The sequence below is a fragment of the Rana temporaria genome, chromosome 4, assembly GCF_905171775.1.
Source record: "Rana temporaria chromosome 4, aRanTem1.1, whole genome shotgun sequence".
In the NCBI taxonomy this organism is placed as follows: domain Eukaryota; kingdom Metazoa; phylum Chordata; class Amphibia; order Anura; family Ranidae; genus Rana; species Rana temporaria.
The window spans coordinates 271,596,462-271,620,048 of record NC_053492.1 but is presented as its reverse complement, the minus strand read 5'-3'; the positions used below and the strand labels follow the sequence as shown (position 1 = coordinate 271,620,048).

The 23,587-nt window shown below is 45.2% G+C and overlaps 1 protein-coding gene across 1 annotated transcript in view; it reads left to right on the top strand.

Moving 5' to 3' along the window:
* LOC120937238 (amine sulfotransferase-like) overlaps positions 1-6,696 on the top strand; it is a 31,668-nt gene extending 24,972 nt beyond the window's left edge. Inside the window, exon 7 of the mRNA XM_040350282.1 lies at positions 6,405-6,696. Coding sequence (XP_040206216.1) covers positions 6,405-6,544 — 140 coding nt within the window. The 3' untranslated portion in view covers positions 6,545-6,696. The remainder of the gene's footprint in view (positions 1-6,404) is intronic.
* Positions 6,697-23,587: the final 16,891 nt, after the last annotated feature.

Genomic DNA, 23,587 nt, shown 5'->3' with positions numbered 1-23,587 from the left:
TTATTTTCAGCCCTAAAAATAATAAAGTCTGACTTAAGAGCCTCTATGAAAGAGGATCTGGCAGAGGCAATTCTCTTCCTTAGAACTCTACATTGAATTGATTTGCATTTGCTAAGCCTATAACTACATTTCAAGATTAATATAAAACCATTTCTAGGTTTTACACATTTCGTTTTTGGTTCATTATAGATAAGCTTTGTTTTTGTTCTAAAACAACCAAATAATGTGGTTTGTATTTTTGAACTGGTAAAGATCCTGTTCCTGATGTTTATGCCTGCTGCTACTATCCAGCCACTTGATTGATTTCATTGTGTTTGTCTTTTGCTTAAACTGTGCAATACAGTAGACTGTTGGCTTCCCAGCCAGTAGTCCTGTGGTAGGTTGCGTTTCTTTCCCTCAAGGAATGTATAAAATACATTTGCATATTAATACAGAGGAGTCGGAGTCGGAGTCGGAAGTACATAAAACTGAGGAATCGGAGTCGGAACATTTTATCTACCGACTCCACAGCCCTGCAGGGAACTCATTTAACCCTTTGATTGTCCCTGATATTAACCTCTTTCCTGCCAGTGTCATTAGTACCGTTATAGTACATATTATTTAGCACTGATCACTGTATTAATGTCGTCCCCAAACAAGTGTCAAAAGTGTCACTTAGTGTCCGATAAAAATTCCATAGAAATATCCCATAGTTTGTAGACGCTATAACTTTTGTGCAAACCAATAAATATACGCTTATTGTGATTCTTTTTACCAAAAAGATGTAGCAGAATACATATTGGCCCAAATTGAAGAAGAAATTATAGTATATTTTTGAAAAAATAATATTCCATGTGTTTTATAGCACAAAGTAAAAAATATTGGATTTTTTTTTTCAAAATGATTGGTCTTTTTTTGTTTTTAATGCAAAAAATAAAAACCACAAATACCACCAAGAAAAATCTCTATTTGTGGGAAAAGGACATCAATTTTATTTGTGTACTGTGTTGCAATTGCCAGTAACATAGTGCCGTATCGCAAAAAATGGCCTGGTCATGAAGGGGGGAAAACCTTCCGTAACTGAAGAGGTTAAGTGGTAATATTATCCACTCTATGATACTACACAGAAATCAGACCACAAGCAATTTGAGAATTAATAACATAAATGTATTATTAACCACTTCAATACCAGGCACTTACGCACCTTCCTGCCCAAGCCAATTTTCAGCTTTTAGCACTGTCGCAATTTGAATGACAATTGCGCCGTCATGCTACACTGTACCCAAATGAAATTGTTATCATTTTGTTCACAGAAATAGAGCTTTCTTTTGGTGGTATTTGATCACCTCTGCGATTTTTTTTTTTTTTTTTTTACGCAACTAAAAAAAAGACAGAAAATTTAGAAAAATATAATTTATTTTTATCTTTTTCTGTTAATTTATTTTGTAAATAAGTAAGTTTTCTTCTTCAATTATGGGCACTGATATGGCTGCTCTGATGGGCACTGATTGGCACTGATAGGCGGCACTGATGGTCACTGATGAGCACTGATAGGCGGCGCTGGTATGCGGCATTGATGGGCACTCATAGGCAGCACTGATGGGCACTCATAGGCGGAACTGATGGGCACTCATAGGCGGCACTGATGGGCATTTATGGGTGGCACAGATGGGCACTGGTGGGCACTGAGAGGTAGTACTGATGGACACTGAGGGGTGGCACTGATGATACTGATGGTGGCATTGCTGGGCATCACTTGTTTTTATGTTGTGCCCATGTTGCCAGTCAGTGCCCATTTGTGGGTGCTGATTGGCATCTATTGCGAAGATTTTTTAACATGTGGATGGCCATGGGGTACATACCTGGCCATCCACATGTTGCCCCCTTCCCTGGTGGCTTCCCTGGTGGTCCAGTGTGGGCATCTGTGGGGGGGCTACGCTGATAAACAATCAGCTTATACCCCCCTGTCAGGAGAGCCGCTGATCGGCTCTCCTCTACTCGCATCTGTCAGACGCAAGTGAGGAAGAGCCGATCAACGGCTCTTCCTGTTTACATCGTGATCAGCCGTGATTGGACACGGCTGATCACGTGGTAAAAAACCTCCGGCCGGAGGCTCTTTACCAAGATCAGAGATGCAGGGTCTCCCCAGCTTTGTTTCTAAGGCACAGCAACTCTCTATGTAGCTCAGTCTCTCTCTTGGGTCCTCACATGTCTGTCCTTAGTATAGGCAAGCACCTCATTGGTCCACTCACACTTGTTTTCACACACTGCCTGCCTGGTGTCCTGCACAGACTCCAACAACAGGTCTGTACTGTCTTATTCCCCGCACTGGCTGTCATTTTTTTCTTGGGAAAAAGCTGTATCTCTCCTCCTGCTGACACAGAGCATTCTGGGTATTGAAGTCCTGCAGTCCCTAATCTCCCAGTGTCCTTTGCAAGAGGCATCATCACCATCAGATCTTACCTTCTACTCCCAAGAGGGGTGGCAGGAAGAAGCAGGAGTGAGCAGAGGATTACCCACAGAACTACTGTGTCAGTAGCTGCCTGCAGGTTGGGTGAGTCGGGGGTTGAACACACACATGCACTTGCTCAGCCCGCTCCACACAGCAGCAAAAATGGAGAGGAGAGAGCCAGCTGAAGTCCACGCAGCCTAGGGCTCCTCTCGGCAGTAACGCAGCAGCAGGGGAGGGGGAGAAAGGCAGATGGAAGTTCCCAACACAGAACTGGCAGGCAGCCAGCTACACTTAAAGGAGTTGTAAAGGTTTGTTTTTTATTTTCTAAATGGGTTCCTGTAAGATAGTACATTGTTGGGTCACTTACCTTTTCCTTCTATTTCCCTTCTTAAAGGGGTGGTTCCCCCTAAAACACATTGCTAACAATAGATTCGTAAGACCCGTTACACTGCGGGTAGGCTGGTTTTTTTTTTTTTTTTTTTTAAGTACATACCGATATCTCCCCGTCTCGTTCCTTGTCGGTGGGCGTTCCTAGTTGATTGACGTTCCTCGGACGGGCGCGTACGTGACATCACGACTTTCCGAAAGAAGCCGAACGTCGCTGCGCATGCGCCGTATAGAGCCGACTCTATACGGCGCATGCGCAGCGACGTTCGGCTTCTTTCGGAAAGTCGTGACGTCACGTACGTGCCCGTCCGAGGAACGTCAATCAACTAGTTCTGCCCACCGCCTAGGGACGAGACGGGGAGATCTCGGTATGTACGAATAAAAAAAAAAAAAAGCCAGCCTACCCGCAGTGTAACGGGTCTTACGAATCTATTGTTAGAAATTAGTTTTAGGGGGAACCACCGCTTTAATGTTTTTTTTTCTTTGTCTGAATTTCTCACTTCCTGTTTCTCCTCAGTAAGCTCGCCCCCATCATCCGAGCGGTGGTTAGTCAACCAGAACAGCTTACTGAGGAGGAACAAGAAGTGAGAAATTCAGACAAAGAAAACAAACATTTAGAAGGGAAATCGAAGGAACAGGTAAATTGATCCAATGCACTAGCTTAAAGGAACCTATTTAGAAAATAAAAAATAAATCTTTACAACCTTTTTAATATATACAATTGGATGATGGAAGTCAGAAGAGCTCCACTACATACTAAGCTCTGGGGAACATTCTCTTGCAATGTGCAACTCCTCTTAAAAATTGAGCTTCATATTTATATATTTAGTACATCAACCCTAATGAAACTCTAGCAGACTTAAAGAGCAATGCCACTTTTGTAGAGACAAAACAATCCTCTCAGGGTGATCAATGTACGATGCAAGGGTTTTAGCAAACTTTATTGCAGATTCCTATCTGTTTTTGTTCTGAAGAAATGTCTATTTGTTTTGCCATGTCTTGCCCAGAATGATTCTGAATGGGAGCGGTTGATTCATTTAAACTATCTCACAAAATATTATTGCAGAGGATGCCTAAATCCTGACTTGTACATTAGTGCAGAATTCAAACGCAATGTTCCCCAAGTACACTATCAAGAAACTGGATGTTCAGTGATGCTGGGTAAGGATGAGCTTTATATTCGAGTCGAACATGAGTTTGAGTCGAACATTGGCTGTTCGCCCGTCTGTCGAACAGCGAACAATTTGGGGTGTTCGCTGCAAATTGGAAAAGCCACCTTTTAAAAGTCTATTAGAGAAATCAAAAGTGTTAATTATAAAAGTTAATATGCAAGTTATTGTCATAAAAAGTGTTTGGGGACCTGGGTCCTGCCCCAGGGGACATGTATCAATGCAAAAAAAAAGTGTTTTAAAAACTGCAGTTTTTTCGGGAGCAGGGATTTTAATAATGCTTAAAGTGAAACAATAAAAGTGAAATATTCCTTTACATTTCGTATCTGGGGGCTGTCTATAGTATGCCTGTAAAGTAGTGCATGTTTCCCGTGTTTACAACTGTCCCTGCACAAAATGTAATTTCTAAAGGAAAAAAGGTAATTTAAAACTACTCGCAGCTATTCATGATCTGTCGGGTCCCAGCAAAACAGATCAAAGTTTTAAAAAAAAAACGGCAACCAACGGCAAACCAAAAAAAAAAAAGACATCCTTCCCATGTTGTTCCCATGTTGAGGGCATGTGGCCTGGTACAGTTCAGGAGGGGGGGGGGTGTGCTATCTCTTCTCTTCCTCTTTCCCTGCGGCCTGCCAGGTTGCGTGCTCTGATAAGGGTCTGAAATGGATTTTTGGGGGGAACCCCACGCCAATTTTTTTTTTAATTTTGGTGTGGAGTTCCCCTTAAAATTCATACCAGACCTGGATGAATTTTTGGGGGGAACCCCACCCTATTTTTTTTTAAATGGCGCGGGGATCCCCTTAATATCCATACCAGACCTGAAGGGCCTGATATGGAATTTTGGGGGAACCCCACGTTTTTTTTTTGTTCGGGGTTCCCCTTAATATTCATAGCAGACCCAAAGGGCCTGGTAATGGACTGGGAGGGGGGGCTGCCATTTTTTTCAATGACTTTGATCTGTATTGCCGGGACCCGACAATTCATGAATAGCCGCGAGAATATTTCACTTTTATTGTTTCACTTTAAGCATTATTAAAATCGCTGCTCCTGAGTTTTAATATTTTTTTTTTGCATTGATACATGTCCCCTGGGGCAGGACCCAGGTCCCCAAACACTTTTTATGACAATAACTTGCATATTAACCTTTAAAATTAACACTTTTGATTTTTTATGTTCGTGTCCCAGACTCTAATGGTGTTCGCGTGTTCGAACAAATGTTTTGCCTGTTCGTATGTTCTGGTGCGAACCAAACTGGGGGGGGGGGTATTGGGGGGTGTTCAGATAATCCCTAATGCTGGGTGCTGTAATTACCATAGGCTGGAAGCCATGGATAATCAAAGTGAAGAAAATGTCATCAGCATACCAAGCATTCCACAAAAGGGTCCAAAGCTTTATTCTGTGGTCACATGAAATATATACAGCAATGTTTCAGAGCCACGCAGGGCTCCTTCTTCACTTGCCTGACATAGAGGCCCTGCGTGGCTCCAAAATGTTGCATTATATTTATCATGTTACCATGGAATAAAGCTTTGGACCTTTTGAGGAATCCTTGGTGTGCTGATGACATTTTCTTCACTAAAGTCTTGTACACACGATCTGATTGTTGGCAGGGGATTGTCTGTTGACAGACTGTTGTCCTAAAATCTGACCATTAGTACTCTCCTTCTGACAATTGTTGGCCAACTTTCAGCCAACAAATGATGGATGGCAGGCTAGTACATTTTCGGCGGACAACAGTTTGTTGTCTGATTTTCGTATTGTCAGTACACAAGTCCATCACACAAAAGTCAAAAGTACAAACACGCATTCTCGAAATCAATGCTCACCAAACATGAAATTAGCAGAAGGGGCCCAAAAGGGTGGCGCTCAAGAGCTGAAAATCCTCGTAGTACGTCACCACATTCGTGTTTGTTGCCCGACAATTGGGTACCGTTAGTATCCAAGACAAGTTCCTGGCACACACCCTTTGGACAAAAATCAGACGCTCGTTTGGCCAACAATCAGCTCGTGTATTCGAGGCTTTAGTGCACAGTTCTTTACGCAAGTGGGAAAATAATTTTTTAAAGGCATTCTGTACATTTATTAGACAACCAGCCAACAGACGTGTCTCTGACTGGTTGTATCATGCCTGTATGTCTCACTGTCTTCATATGCTTATGGCTAGCTTTACTCACAATTTTTTAAGTTGACCTCAGACAAAAGATAAAGTGTACTTTATGAACTATGGTGCTGTCCCTGTAGGCACATGCAAATCATTACACTCTTCCGTGAATTATTGTCGGGCAGGAATCCCCTACATGTAACTTACCCAAGATGTGCAAAATAGAACTCATGTCTTTTCTCTTCATTATGTGATGTTTTCCTTTGCTTTGCATTGCTCACTGCCATCTGTATGAACATCTCCCATTGCTCTTCATCAGGCACTGTTGGTGACTGGAAAAACAGAATGACAGTGGCACAAAGTGAGAAGTTTGACATTGTTTATAAGGAAAAGATGAAGGGTCTGCCTTTCAAGTTCTTCTGGGACATCAATGATGAAGAAGCAAGCATGATAGAATGATGTTGCTGGAGAGATAAGCTATTACATATCTCTCCAACTGCCTGTGCCAATGAAACCTGCTCAATTAATGGGGAAATGTACACCATAGCCTCCTATACAACTAACACTTCTAATCATTCTTCCCTGTCTCTTGATACTCTCAGTGGCTCCTCGTGTGTGGGCTTCACATCATTTTTCAGGTTCTGAAAAATGACAAAAAAAAAATTCGAACATGCTCCATTTTTTAACATCGTTTTAAACTATGCCGTTTTTCGGGTTGTAGAAAATGATCGTGTGTGGGCTAAAACTACGGAAAAAACCTGCGCATGCTCAGAAGCAAGTTATGAGACGGGAGCGCTCGTTCTGGTAAAACTACCGTTCATAATGGAGTAAGCACATTCATCACGCTGTAACAGACAAAAAAGCGTGAATCGTCTTTTACTAACATGGAATCAGCTAAAGCAGCCCAAAGGCGAATGGAACGTCCCCTTTAAAGTGCCATCGTACGTGTTGTACATCACCGCGCTTTGCTAGATCATTTTTTTAAAACGATAGTGTGTAGGCAACATCGTTTTAATGATGAAGTTGGGAAAATTTTGTTTTTTAGACATGCTGAAAAACAACGTTTTTTTTTCATGCTGAAAAATGATCGTGTGTACGCGGCATCAGGGTTACAGTGCCTTGCAAAAGTATTAACCCCCTTGGGTTTTTTACTTATTTTGTTACATTACAGCCTTTAGTTCAATATTTTTTTAATCTGAATTATATATGATGGTTCAGAACACAATAGTCTAAGTTGGTGAAGTCAAATTAGAAAAACATATACATAACTATTTTTCAGAAATAAAAAACTGATAATTGGCATGTGCGTATTTATTCACCCCCTTTGTTATGAAGCCCATAAAAAGCTCTGGTGCAACTAATTACCTTCAGAAGTCACATAATTAGTGAAATGATGTCCACCTGTGTGCAATCTAAGTGTCACATGATCTGTCATTACAAATACACACCTTTTTCAAAGGCACCAGAGGTTGCAACACCTAAGCAAGAGGCACCACTAACCAAACACTTCCATAAAGACCAAGGAACTCTCCAAACAAGTAAGGTATACTATTGTTGAGAAGTCAGGGTTAGGTTATAAAAAAAAAATCCAAATCTTTGATGATCCCTAGGAGCATCATCAAATCTATCAAATGGAAAGAACATGACACAACAGCAAACCAAGAGACGGCCGCACACCAAAACTCATGGACCGGGCAAGGAGGGCATTAATCAGAGAGGCAGCACATAGACCTAAAGTAACCCTGGAGAAGCTGCAGAGTTCCACAGCAGAGACTGGAGTATCTGTACATAGGGTGACAATAAGTTGTATGCTCCATAAAGTTGGGCTTTATGGTAGAGTGGCCAGAAGAAAGACATTACTTTCAGCAAAAAACAAAATGGCATGTTTTGAGTTTGCGAAAATGCATATGGGAGACTCACAAAATGTATGGAGGAAGGTGCTCTGGTCTGATGAGACTAAAATTTAACTTTTTGGCCATCAAAGAAACGCTATGTCTGGCGCAAACCCAACACATCACATCACCCAAAGAACACCATCACTGGGAAACTGGTCAGAGTTGAGGGAAAGATGGATGGTGCTAAATACAGGGATATTCTTGAGCAAAACCTGTACCACTCTGTGTGTGATTTGAGGCTAGGACGGAGGTTCACCTTCCAGCAGGACAATGCCCCCGAACACACTGCTAAAGCAACACTTTAGTGGTTTAAGGAAAAAATTTAAATGTGTTGGAATGGCCTAGTCAAAGCCCAGACCTCAATCCAATAGAAAATCTGTGGTCAGACTTAAAGATTGCTGTTCACAAGCGAAAACCACCCCAATTCCCGCACCTTCACACCTCAGATTACCGTAATTCCTACACCTCCACACCTCAGATTACCATAAATCCTTCACCTTCACACCTCAGATCACCCCAATTCCCACACCTTCACATCTCAGATCACCCCAATTCCCACACCTTCACACCTCAGATTACCGTAATTCCTACACCTTCACACCTCAGATTACCGTAATTCCTACACCTTCACATCTCAGATTACCGTAATTCCTACAAATTCACACCTCAGATTACCATAATTCTTCACCTTCACACCTCAGATCACTGTAAATCCTTCAACTTTACACCTCAGATCACACCAATTCCCTCACCTTAACACCTCAGATTACTGTAATTCCTGCACCTTCACACCTCAGATTACTGTAAATCCTTCACCTTTACACCTCAGATCACACAAATTCCCTCACCTTCACACCTCAGATTACTGTAATTCTTGCACCTTCACACCCCAGATTACCATAATTCCTTCACACCTCAGATCACTGTAAATCCTTCAACTTTACACCTCAAATCACACCAATTCCCTCACCTTCACACCTCATATTACTGTAATTCTTGCACCTTCACACCTCAGATTACCATAATTCCTTCACCTTCACACCTCAGATCACTGTAAATCCTTAACCTTTACACCTCAGATCACTGTAAATCCTTCACCTTCACACCTCAGATCACCCCAATTCCCACATCTTCACATCTCAGATCACCCCAATTCCCACACCTTCACACCTCAGATTACCGTAATTCCTACACCTTCACACCTCAGATTACCGTAATTCCTACAAGTTCACACCTCAGATTACCATAATTCTTCACCTTCACACCTCAAATCACTGTAAATGCTTCAACTTTACACCTCAGATCACACCAATTCCCTCACCTTAACACCTCAGATTACTGTAATTCCTGCACCTTCACACCTCAGATTACTGTAAATCCTTCACCTTTACACCTCAGATCACACAAATTCCCTCACCTTCACACCTCAGATTACTGTAATTCTTGCACCTTCACACCTCAGATTACCATAATTCCTTCACCTTCACACCTCAGATCACTGTAAATCCTTAACCTTTACACCTCAGATCACTGTAAATCCTTCACCTTCACACCTCAGATTACCGTAATTCCTACAAGTTCACACCTCAGATTACCATAATTCCTTCACCTTCACACCTCAGATCACTGTAAATCCTTCAACTTTACACCTCTAATCACACCAATTCCCTCACCTTCACACCTCAGATTACTGTAATTCTTGCACCTTCACACCCTAGATTACCATAATTCCTGCACCTTCACAGCTCAGATTACCATAATTCCTGCATCTTCAAACCTCAGATCAGTCCAAATTTCTGCACCTGGCACCTTCAGAACACACAAAAGGCAACGCAGGTAGTCACTCACAGGTGTCAAAAACAGTAGCAGGAATCAGCAGATTCCTGCTCCTGACATTTGCATTTTGCCTAAACACGTGTGCAAATGTAGCCTTAGAGCAGGGTTTAAGAGCTTTTACTTTAGAAAACAAGTCACCAAACCCTGTTATAAAGTGCAGTTCCCTTTTAAAACTTCTAAAGTATTGGTTCCAAAGCCAGTTATAAAGCATGACTCACACCAGAGTACTCACAAAATCAGTTATTAAGCAAAACTTCTTTATAACTAGCCTCTGAGAATGGGTTTTGTGACTAAAAGCCAATTATAGTATAAATTATTACTCACAGAGCCATGTATAAATTATTACTCACAGAGCCAGTAATAAATTATTACTCACAGAGCCAGGTACAAATTAGTATGCACAGAACCAGGTATACAGGGGGCGTGGCGACCGGGCTCTAATATGGACGCTTAGCCCAGGAGCTCCGCTCGTTCACCGGAGATATCAGCGCACAGCAGCGTCCACCAGTGCCTCTCACAGCTCCACTTGCGGGCATTCGACCGCGGACCTACGGCGGCATAGATCGACCATGGGGAGAAGCAGGAATAAGCCCCAGCAGCCGCAAAAGCTGGATGGCTTCTTCATCCACGCACGGCGCACACAGCCGCAAAATGGCGGCGCCGCGGGAAATGCCAGGCAGGACAATGTCCAGCTTCACGGAGGTGATCCGGCTCATAACACAGATCACCCGAGCCTGCCGATCAGTGCTTCCTCCTCTGATACGTCTAGCCCCACGACCAGGAGCCCGGCAAAGTCCAGACAGCGGAGGGACTCTCCGCCCAGGCAAACCAGTGAAGGTATGGACGTTACAGGCCCTCACCTCTCCTCAGCTGACACGCACAAGCAGGGAAGGGATCCCATAGCAGAATTTCCCACTGCAGACGGCCCAGTATCTGATACCATGATGAAGGAGATGCTGCTCTCCCTAAGATCCTCTCTGCAGTCTGATCTGATTAGGGGGCTGAATGAATGCCGCAGAGAAGTGCAGGGACTGGGACACAGGGTGCACACAGTAGAATCCAAAATGGAGGACTTCACCTCATCCTACAACACAATGGTGGAAGCACATACAGCTCAGGGTGAAGACATAGAATGGATTAAAGACAAGCTCTCGGACCTCGAGGACAGGTCCAGGAGGAACAATCTCAAGTTGCGGGGTGTCCCTGAATCGGTCCCTCCCAACCAGCTCCTGCAGTATGCCCAAACCCTGTTCTCCTCACTGCTTCCTGAGGCGACAGCACATGATCTGCTTGTGGATAGGATCCATAGGCTCCCTAAACCATCCTTCCTACCTGATGATACACCCAGAGATGTCCTGCTGAGGGTCCATTTCTATCACATCAAAGACCAAATCCTCCAGGCTTCCCGCAAACCAGGGGGGCTCCCTCAGCAGTACGCTACATTTAGGTTGCTGCCAGACCTGTCCAGGCACACCTTGCAACGCCGTCGCAACCTGCTTACTATTACTAAGACGCTGAGGAACCATAATATCCTCCACAAGTGTAAATATCCTGCCACACTTGTCATTACTCATAATGGGACCTCGGTGTCCGTGTCCAAACTGGAAGAAGGATTGGGTATCTTGCAGCAATGGGGCATTCTCCCTGAACAACCGGCTCCACACCTACCCCGTCCGGGTGTGCGACCCATGCAGAATGATTGGCAGGTGGTGTCTCACAAGCGCTCCTCTAAGAAAAAAAACGGTGGTATCGCCTAATATCGTCCCACCACAGTTCTCAAGAATCTCCGGAGAAGAGAGTTTCAGTTCAATTCTCTTGTTCACCCCTTTTCTACCTATAGCAGCTACGTCTGCATGGGGATCCGTTCATGGATCCGTTTCTTACCATTTTTTCACTGAATTTGTTTTTTGTTCTCGTTTCTTTTTTCATTTTTTTTGATGTACACAGATCCAGAGACGTTGTCAGAACCGCCGATGTGGAGGACGTTATACCGGGTGCCTGCTCCTGCATGGTACGTCAACATGCCCGGAAGGCCCCCTGGGGAACAGTGAGTAGTAGTAAGGCACTTATGCGAACTAGTTCATACCCCGCAATGGTTGTGAGTGTCTGCGCTGTGGTTAAACTAGTGGAGAATGGACAGGGAAGCAGTGGTGGTGGAAAAGGGGAGGGGAGAGGGGGGTGTTTGAATCAGGGGAGTCAAACGTATACAAATGCAACAAAAAGTGACCTACAAAAAGGTGAATCTGATCCTAGCTGGACTGGGTGATAAAACACAAAATAGACAATGGATAGGTAAAATGAGTGATATACCTAATGTGTACTACAAATGACTGTGAAATGCATGCAATTGCAGTGAGTGGGAACCCAAATCAATGGGAATCACAGTGAGGTAAAAAAGTGACTTGAATAAACAATAAGGTTGAGTGCCAGAGTCCAATAAGTGAAGGAGTGCAACCCAATTCAATCCACGGATCGTGCAACCCACACCGTTGGGTGAAATAAACGGCTTACCTCCTGGTTGTCACTCACACATAAGGTAAATTGCTGGTACTTCAGCCTCTAGTTTGTTGAATATCCTCTTAACAGATCACAATTTTTGACCATACATGTAGAGAAAAAGATAAATGTATATTGTAGCTTGGCCTCCTGCCACTCAAACGAAAAAGAAAAGGTTTCTCAAGGATGCAGTGGGTAAGTGTACACTTACACAACTCACACTGTGTATAAGGGGAGGGTGCCTGTCTCCACGAGCGCCGCGCTCGTATCCCGATCTTCTCACTGTCAGCACTCAGCTCCTCAGATATCCGTGGAAGCGGCCGCTCATAATCGAGTAAAGGAGCAGAGAGGGGAGAGGAGAAGGAGGAGAGGGGGCGTATCGCGTGAGACTGCACAGCACAGCAAAACTTTTAATAACCAATAAAATGAAAAACTCACATTGAGCAGGGAAAATACGGTCACATCTCCCCTCCCCTTTTCCACCACCACTGCTTCCCTGTCCATTCTCCACTAGTTTAACCACAGCGCAGACACTCACAACCATTGCATTTACTTTTGTCCTTCATTGGAAAGACTTCCCTTTCTGTTTGCTGCAGTTCCCACCCCTAGTTTAACATTTTTCCCTCCCCTTTTTTCCCTTGCCACTCCATTACCTATCCATCACAGCGCAGGAGTATCACCCAGTTCCATACACTAGTTCATACCCCGCCTGCAATGACGATCACATTTTTATCTCTTAATGCCCGGGGTTTGAATCACCCTGCGAAGCGTTTTTCCATGTGGTCGGAAGCCACAAAACGGGGCGCAGACATTCTCTGTGTTCAAGAAACACATTTTCAACTGCATAAATCCCCTCCTTGCTCCCATAGGAACTTTCCGTTTGTTTACACGGCCTGCACTCCAGAAGGCAAGAAAGGGGTTGTACTGCTTGCCCTCAAGAATTCCCTCTCCTTCCAGCCTAAAGACACATTCATAGACAAAGGTGGCAGATTCATTATCGTCTCTGGGGACATAAACTCTAAACCTTACACGATCGTATCGGTGTACGCACCCAATAGGCACCAACTTCGTTTCCTGAAAAAAGTTCTAAAAAAAGTGCATCCCATGAAGTATGGAAATCTTGTGATGTGTGGCGATTTTAACATAACTTCAGACCCTAGAATGGACACAACCTCTGGCACATCCAAGAGAGTGCAATCACTTCAGGCTCTGACACACGCTGAAGAACTGTTTGATGTTTGGAGGTGTCTACACCCTACTGAGAGAGACTATACCTATTTCTCGAGTAGACACAACTCTTACTCTCGTATAGACATGTTCCTGCTGGACAAGTGGCTTCTGCAAAATGTGGACACAGTGACAATTCATGACATTACGTGGTCAGACCACGCTGCCATTTCCATGTCGGTAGTAGAAAGGGGAGTTTCTTCCTCACCCCCCATATGGCGTTGTAACACAACACTTCTACAAGAACAACATTGTCAAAAACATATCTCCTTACACATCCAAAACTACTTCCTAGATAACGCTACCTCGGTTAATGACCCTTACGTAGTGTGGAATGCACACAAAGCCTATGTGAGGGGCATACTAATTAAACTGGGCGCCACAGAAAAGAAAAAGAAGGCCCAACGGTACAATAAAATCCTTCTGGATTTGAGAGACCTTGAAGCGCAAAACAAAAACTCACCATCACCTTCCTTAGCCACTAAACTGTGCTCTCTTAAAGAAGACCTTAGAGAGCTATTGACCCAACAATACGACAGACATTTCAGCCGTCTGAAACTAAATTACTATTCTAACGCCAATAGGGCAGGAAAGTACCTAGCGAATAGGCTTAAAGCTGCCCACACCAAAGTAAGGATAGCCTTCCTGAAACACCCTACTTCACAGCATAAGGTTGTCAACCCCCAAGAGATTGCAAACCAATTTGCTGACTATTATAGTTCACTGTACAATCTGCACTCGGATCCCGACACGCCACAACCAAATACTGACAAAATCAAAAAGTTCTTGAAAAACATACAACTTCACTCTCTCTCGGAAGAGCAGCTTAGAGAACTCAATGCCCCAGTCACCCGCCAGGAAATAGAAAAAATTATTATCTCCCTCCCTAATGGAAAATCGCCAGGCCCGGATGGGTTCACGAACGAATATTTCAAAGTATTTCGATCTGTCCTATTGCCCCACATGTCAGGTGTTTTCAACAAGGCTGCAGAATCTGCAACCCTTCCCCATGAGATGTTAAGAGCACACATAGTGACACTGCCAAAACCGGGTAAAGACCCCAACACCCCTGCAAACTTTAGGCCCATATCCCTTCTCAACACGGATACCAAAATATATGCTAAACTGTTGGCTAAAAGGCTTACTAACATAATACCTACACTCATACAACGCGACCAAATAGGATTTGTGAGGGGGAGACAAACCTCAGACGCCACAAGACGTATTATAAATGTGATCCACCGAGCTGAGGTAACCCGAACGCCTTCTCTGCTGCTCTCCATAGACGCAGAGAAGGCATTTGATAGAGTTCACTGGAATTATATGGGACAGGTCTTAAGTAAGTTTGGTTTCCAAGGGAATATATTAAATGCTATCATGGCCCTTTATTCGTCTCCATCCGCACAGGTCTTTGCTGCTGGGTTTCTGTCCTCATCCTTCCCGATCTCGAACGGTACCAGGCAGGGTTGTCCTCTGTCTCCGACCATTTTCAACCTCATGATAGAACCTCTAGCGGAGGCTATCCGCTCTCACCCACTGGTCTCGGGCTTCCAGTTTGGCTCTCGCAAACATTCCATCAACTTATTCGCAGACGATGTTATCTTAATCTTGTCTAATCCAATTGTTTCACTGAAAGCCAGACACGATGTCCTCACTGAATTTGGGGAGATCTCCTACTACAAAATTAATTTCTCTAAGTCCCTGATACTGGACCTAGGAGTCCAAACACACATTAAAGTGGCATTGCAAAACCAACTCCCTTATACATGGAGCAAGGGCAGCGTTACTTATTTAGGTTTAGTCCTCACGAATAGGATCGCCACACTTGCCAAAGCTAACTTGCCTCCTCTAATAGCCAAACTGGAAGCCCAGTTCAGGGACATGGCCAAAAAGGAAGTGTCTTGGATGGGTAGGATTGCGGCCTACAAGATGATGATCCTGCCACAAATTTTATATGTGTTCCGGACTCTTACAGTCCACATCCCTCACTATTATATTAAGAGTCTGTCAGAAATTGGGTGGAAGTATATCTGGAATGGTAAAAAACCCAGGTGTTCGCGGAACAATTTAATCTCCCACAAAACAGCGGGGGGAGCGGGAGTAGTTGACATCCATGACTATCTGTGGGCGACCCGGTTGGACCAAATAAAATACTGGTTTAGAGACGCAGACGCACCTCTGTGGGTAGATATTGAAAGGGAGATATCACCGCTGAAAGACCTAACACTGTTACTCTCAGGAGATGGTTGGGCTCATTGGGATGTAGATGGAATGTCACCACCAATGCAAACCTCCATCAAGACTTGGAGGCTACTTCTGGAACGAACACAACACGACACGCGACTCACTGGCCTCGAACTGCCCCTACAACTCTTGGAAGCCGAGATCCCTGCTCTAAAAGTACAGGACTTGACTGAACGGGGTATCCATCGCCTATCGGATCTATATGAGGGTGTTCGACACAAATCTGCACAAACACTTATGACGCAATACCGACTACAGACTACACATTTCTTTAAGTGTCTGCAAATTACACATCTTACTAGACAGAGGCCCCCGCCACACGTTGACCTTCCGGGTACAATATGGCATTTCTATACCACAGCTACGCAGAATACGAAAGGCACCTCGTTCTTTTATAATTTGTTCCAGAATAAGCTGCAGTTTTCCAAAACGGCAGCCATGCTCAAGTGGGAGGGGGACTTAGGGTCATCTTTTTCCGATGACCAATGGAAACGTGCGGACAGGGCATTACACGGGGCTTCTCACTGTGTCAAGCACTGGGAGTTGGGGATTAAGATGGCAAACAGATGGCATTATACCCCTTTTAGGTTATCAACATACTTCCCTGGGACATCCTCTAATTGTTGGAGACAATGTGGACAAGTGGGGAACCTACTACACATGTTTTGGCACTGCCCTACTGTCAACAATTTATGGAAACAGGTTTTCCGACTAATCTCCTCACTGACGGGGTATACCCACCTCGCCAGACCCAGCGCTAGCACTCCTCCATTTAAACATTGACAAATTCCACCACGACTTCAGACAGGTCATATCCCATATTCTCTTGGAAACACGCGCGTTGATACTGCGCAACTGGAAAAGCGACAAAGACCTTATCCTATCTGACGTCACAAAGGCAGTTCATAGGAACTACTCGTTTGAACGACTACTGGCTATTAACTCACTCAAATGCCAAAAATTTGATGAATGTTGGTCTATTTGGCCCAAGCACCTATGACTTACTGAAAGGATGTATATCTGATGCTGTGTATATCTCTCTTCCTTATTGTTTCAGTATTTTGCTTTTCTTGTAAAATTGAGAAAAAGTTCAATAAAAAGTATTGAAAAAAAAAAAAAGAACCAGGTATACATTTTACTCACAGAACCAGTAATAAATTATTACTCACAGAGCCAGTAATAAATTATTACTCACAGAGCCAGGTACAAATTATTACTCACAGAGCCGTAATAAATTATTACTCACAGAGCCAGTAATACATTTTTACTCACAGAGCCCGGTACAAATTATTACTCACAGAGCCGGGTACAAATTATTACTCACAGAGCCAGGTATAAAAAAGATCATAGTTATCATTAACCACTTTCATACCAGGCACTTACCCCCCTTCCTGCCCAAGCCAATTTTCAGCAATTGCGCGGTCATGCTATACTGTACGCAAACAAAAAATTTATAATTTTGTTCCCACAAATAGAGCTTTCTTTTGGTGGTATTTGATCACCTCTGCGGTTTTTATTTTTTGCTAAACAAATAAAAAAAGACTGGAGATTTTGAAAAAAAATAACATTTTTTTTTGTTTCTGTTATAAAATTTGGGCACTGACGATGGGCACTGATATGCAGCACTGATGGGCATTGATAGGCAGCACTGATGGGCACTCATGGCTGGCACTGGTGGGTACTGATAGGTGACACTGATGGGTATTTATGGGTGTTACTGATAGGCGTCACTGATGGGAACTGATACGCGGCACTGATAGATGGCACTTATAGGCATGACTGGTGGCACTGGCAAGCATTGCTTATGGGCACTGATTGCCATCTCCCTGGTGGTCCGTGTTGGCATACCATGTGTGAAAAACTCTGGTTGCCATCCTTGGTGGTCCTGGGTGGGCTGCGCTGATAAACAATCAGCACAAACCCCCCCTGTCAGGAGAGCAGCCGATCGGCTCTCCTCTACTCGCGTCTGTCAGACGCGAGTGAGGAGAAGCCGATCAACAGCTCTTCCTGTTTACATCATGATCAGCCGTTATTGGACACGGCTCATCACGTGGTAAAGAGTCTCTGTCAGACTGACACACCGCAACAACGATCGCTGCGATGCATGTTCTTGGGGGCGTGCAGCAGCTTGTTATCCTGCGGACGTTATACGACCTCCTTTGATATATGGTGGGCGGCAAGTGGTTAAAGAAAGGAGCACTCTCTTGCCCTGGAGTATCGGATCTAACTCCTTCACAGGCGGGAAGAGAAGTGGGCGTACATTAGCCACACTGCTTTCCCTATATGCGGCCGCAGCACCTCTTCGGCTTTTATGTGCAAAGCCAAAACTTGAAAGCCAGCAAGGTGCTGTGGCTGCATATAGGGAAGGTGGTGGCCTTGGCTTCTCCTCCTCTCCTGACGTCCTGGTTGCCAGGTGACCAGTGGCTGTGGCTTTCAGTTGCCATAGTGGGGAATGGAGAGACTTTCCGATCCCCCCACCATCACCAGGCATATGTGTGCATATCCTCCCACGGCCGGCACTACCAGCTCTTTTTAAGACATGCGGCCTGGCGGCCCCCCGGTCTTCCCTATGGCCAGTCCGGGCCTGACCACAGCGCTCACTGGTTATCTCTGTAAAATATCAAAGCCCTGTCCATATCAAGGGTCCTGTCCATTATTCCATGCAGCGTGTGCTCCAACATGTGAAGGAGGCTTCTTTCTTCCTAATATCAGCAACTGCAAGATTAAAGGTTGATATACGGTAAATAATATCTATACAGTGGAAACTCGGATTGCGAGTAACGCGGTTAACAAGCTTTTCGCAATATGAGCACTGTATTTTAACATATCCTAACTCGGTTTGTGAGTGTTGTCTCACAAAGCGAGCAAGATTCAGGCCAAATCAGTGTGCAGTACAGTGTTTGGCCTGAGGTGGGGGGGGCGCCAGAGTCGTTCAGAAATGCACAGAGTCTTTCCGGGGTTTGCCGAGGTCAGCCGAATTGTCCTCTGGCCTTTCCGGCTGTTTCCTAGGCACTCCGGTGCCCCCCGCCTGTGGCCGCATGCTTATTGCATGCCATTGAAGTCAATGCGGAACAAATTATTTTTGTTTCCTATGACTTCAATGGGGAAACTCGCTTTGATATGTGAGTACTTTGGATTACGAGCATTCTCCTGGAACGGATTATGCTCGTAATCCAAGGTTCCACTGTATATGTTTATGTGTATATACATGTGTTTGTAATATATATATATATATATATATATATATATATATATATATATTACAATTACAAACACACACACACACAGTAGTTATAATGTATTTTCTTTTAGGACCCATTCACATCTGAGCAATGCAGAATTGTTGGCAGAATTGTGTGTAGAGCCTGGTTACTTCAAAGTACCGGTGCTATTTAAATTTAGAGGGAGATCAGAGTGTAGTTAAACTCTGATCTGGTTAAAATGTTCAAATTGGGTCTCTGTCTCGGCTTGCCTGTGCTGTGGGCTCATTCTGTTGTACTAGGGTGCTTTTCCCACCCCGGTGCTGTGGAGTCAGGGTTTGGGTGCTCTTCCTCGGCGGCCAATCGGGAAGGTTGAGCCTCGCTTTGCATGCTGGGGGAGGGTATTTATGGGGCAGACGCCATTGGTTCTGGGTCTTCTTCAAGTGCGGCATCCATCTTTAGGGTGTCTGCACTGCGGCACCCGGCATTATGACCTACCTGGTTGGGGCATGCGTGCCACGCGAAGTTCCTGGTTCCGGAACCATGTGGGTCCGGAACATTTGAGTCGTGGCGGTGGGCCCAGTGATCGACTGGGTTCCCAGTCCTGAGGATCCCAAACGGTATAGCTGTTTGGTGGGGAGTCCATCTGGGGAGAGCCAGTGAGAGGCTGGCGATCCAATAGGGTCTCGACAATCCACCGGGGATCGAGGCATCCAGACACTGGGAGGCTTGTCATCTGTCAGTCAGTACCTGAAAGAAATTAGAAGGAGATCCAGGTGTAATTCCACTAAGGAGTAGGGATGAGCCGAACACCCCCGTTTGGTTCGCACCAGAACCTTAGAACGGACCTAACGTTCGCGCGAACATTTAGAACCCCATTGACGTCAATGGGACTCGAACGTTCGAATTCAAAAGTGCTCATTTTAAAGCCTAATATGCAAGTTATTGTCAGAAAACGGGTTTGGGGATCCGGGCCTTGCCCCAGGGAACATGTATCAATGGAAAAAAAAGTTTTAAAAACGGTCGTTTTTTCTGGAGCAGCGATTTTAATGATGCTTAAAGTGGGAAAAAAAAGAAAAATTCCTTTAAATATCATACCTGCTGGGTGTCTATAGTAGTGGCACGTGTTTAGAACTGCCCCTGCACAAAATGAGAAAAAAGTAATTTAAGACTGCTTGCGGCTTTAATGTAATGTTTGGTCCCTGCAATATGGATAAAAATCACTGAGAAAAATAGCATGGGTTTCCCCGCCCCCCTCCCCCCAGATCATTACAAGCCCCTTTGGCCCTATATACTTTGAAAAGCAGTATACAGGCGGTGCAAACAAGACAGGGACTGTAGGTTTGTTGTTAAGTAGAATCTGTTTGTAAAAGTGTAACTCCAGCCATAAAATCGTTTTTTAAGCTTTTCTGAAAACATAGTGAAGGGTTATCACCCCTGTAACATTTGTTTTGCTGTCTGTGTGTATCTGTTCAGAAGATTGCACCTCACTTTCTGTCCCAATGACAAATGATTTTTTGAAAAAAAAAAAAAAATGTGAAACAAGGATTGTGATAAAGCATCAGTGGACAGGAGACACCTTTTACAGAAGAGAATTTCCCTTCCTAGGGGTAGATTTCCTCTCACTTCCTGTTGTCTCCTTCCGTTTGCAAGTAGGAGTCGTTTGTAAGTTGGATGTTTGAAAGTAGGGGCCTGCCGTATATACTCTGCATAAATTTGCGCCCTAGGTGTTGGTGTTGCCACAACACTGTAAGCCCTCACAGTTAGTCTTGGTGGGCGCTGGAACACCCTGCTGTGAAATATTAGATCAAGAATTGTAATTACATGCCCCTGTTGAACAGGGGCTGAAAAATTGGGCCTTAGGCACTGGTGCTGGTGCCACAACACTGCAACCCCTCACAGATACACTAGTTGGAGCGCAGCAATGAGCCCGCTGCAAAGTATTGCATCAAAAATTGTAATTACACGCCCCTGTTAAACAGGGGCAGAAAAATTGGGCCTTAGGCACTGGTGCTGGTGCCACAACACTGCAACCCCTCACAGATACACTAGTTGGAGCGCAGCAATGAGCCCGCTGCAAAGTATTGCATCAAAAATTTTAATTACACGCCCCTGTTAAACAGGGGCAGAAAAATTGGGCCTTAGGCACTGGTGGCGGTGCCCAGAACCAACAATGTTCTTACAAGCTATCAGCAAGATCATTGAGGAGGAAAATGATATTCACTCAGCATAACAAGATAGTCACTCAACATCAGCATAGGCAGTCTTGAAGAGATCTGACATTTCAAAAAAATTATTCAGTTACATCAGCATTAGGTGCTTGGTAGCTGGTGGTGATCCAAGCCTGATTCATTTTTATGAAGGTCAGTCGATCGACCGAGTCGGTGGAGAGGCGCACCCTGTGATCGGTTACAAAGCCTCCAGCAGCACTGAATGTGCGTTCTAAAAGAACGCTGGATGCAGGACAAGCCAGTAGCTCAATTGCGTACTGTGCAAGCTCTGGCCAGTGATCCATCCTCAAGACCCAGTAAGCCAGAAGATTTTTGGTGGGAAAGGTGTCCAAGTCTGATCTTCCCCCTAGGTATTCCCGCACCATGTAAAACAGACGCTGGCGATGGTTGCTGGAACCGGTCATACTTTGGGGCTGCGGACTAAAAAATTGTCTGAACGCATCGTTCAGACACCCACCTTCTCCACCGCTCCTTCTGTAACTGACCGAAGCCTCAGAAACACGTTGTCCAGGACCAGGATTTTGTAACCCCCAGTCTCTGGGAACGTGTTGCAAAGACCTTTCTGCAAGGCCTCCCGAAGATATTTCATCTTCTGCTCCCTCTGCGCCGGCAAGGTAAGGTCCGCAACCTTATTCTTGTAACGTGGATCAAGGAGAGTTGCCAGCCAGTAATGATCCCTCTCCTTGATAACACGAATACGAGGATCCTTCCGTAGGCTTTGCATGATCAGGGAGGCCATGCAGCGTAGGTTTGCTGAGGCATTCGGTGTGGAGTCCTCTGGGTCACTGAGGACGACATGATCCGCAGCCACCTCATCCCAGCCACGTACAAGTCCATGGGTTCCTTGGGACTGTAATGTGTGCTAGGCTCCACCTCCATGCTGACACAATCCTCCTCCTCTTCCTGTGTGATAGGCAGGCAAGCAGGAACACAGTCTGGATAAAGGGGGCCTTGAGAGGTAAGGAAGTCCTCCTCTTCCTCCCTCTGTTCTGCCTCAAGGGCCCTGTCCATTATTCCATGCAGCGTGTGCTCCAACATGTGAATAAGAGGGACAGTCTCACTGATGCATGCACTGTCACTGCTCACCATCCTTGTGGCCTCCTCAAATGGTGACAGGACAGTGCATGCATCCCTGATCAAGGCCCACTGGCGTGGGGGTTCTTGGTCAGGTTGTATTCCCTTTTGGAGGTCTGCCAGTCGAGCACTGGCATTATATGACCGTCGGAAATGCACACAGACTTTCCTGGCCTGCTTCAGGACATCCTGTAAGCCTAGGTATCTGCCCAAGAACCGCTGCACCACCAAATTAAGGACATGAGCAAAACAGGGCACATGGGTAAGTTGTCCCTGTCGCAGGGCGGAGAGAAGGTTGGTGCCATTGTCGCAAACTACCATTCCTGGCTTAAGCTGGCGTGGCGTCAACCACCTCTGAGCCTGCCCCTGCAGAGCTGACAGAACCTCTGCTCCAGTCTAGCTCCTGTCTCCCAAGCACACCAGCTCAAGCACCGCATGGCATCTCTTTGCCTGCGTACCTGCATAGCCCCTTGAACGCCTATGGAGCACCGCTGGTTCCGAGGACACATCAGCACAGGAAGAGGCCACAGAGGAAGAAGAAGAGGAGGGGGTGGAGGAGAGAGGTGTGTCACAACCAGAAGTAGCATTTTGGAGGCGTGGTGGCGGAACAACCTCCAACACTACTGTACCTTGTCCTGCGTCCTTCCCAGCTACCAGCAGAGTCACCAAATGCATTGTGAAAGATAGGTAACGTCCCTGTCCATGCCTGCTGGACCATGAGTCAGCAGTAATATGCACCTTACCACTGACCACCCTGTCCAGCGAGGCATGGACATTGCCTTCCACATGGCGGTAGAGAGCCGGAATCGCCTTCCGTGAGAAAAGGTGGCGTTTGGGAACTTGCCACTGAGGTACCGCACATTCCACAAACTCACGGAAGGTGGCAGAATCTACCAACTGAAAAGGCAGCAGTTGAAGTGCTAGCAATTTAGCTAAGCTAGCATTCAACCGTTGGGCATGGGGATGGCTGGGAGAGAACTTCTTTCGGCGCTGCAGCAGCTGGGGCAGGGAAATTTGCCTGGTACAATCTGCCATCGGTGTACCGATAGTAGATTGCCCGCATGTACTAGGCTGTGACACACCTAATTCTACACCTTCAGTCCTATCAGTGCAGGCTTCAGAGAGGACTGAGGGTATAGTGGGGTTGGAGATCCCTGCTGATGAGGGGCAAGGGGAGGTCCGCTTTTTTCTTTGGTGTGGGTCTTTGAGGTACGCTTGCCAACGAACTGCATGGCAGGTCGACATATGTCTGGTCAAGCATGTGGTGCCCAAGCGGGTGATGTTTTGGGCACGCGAGAT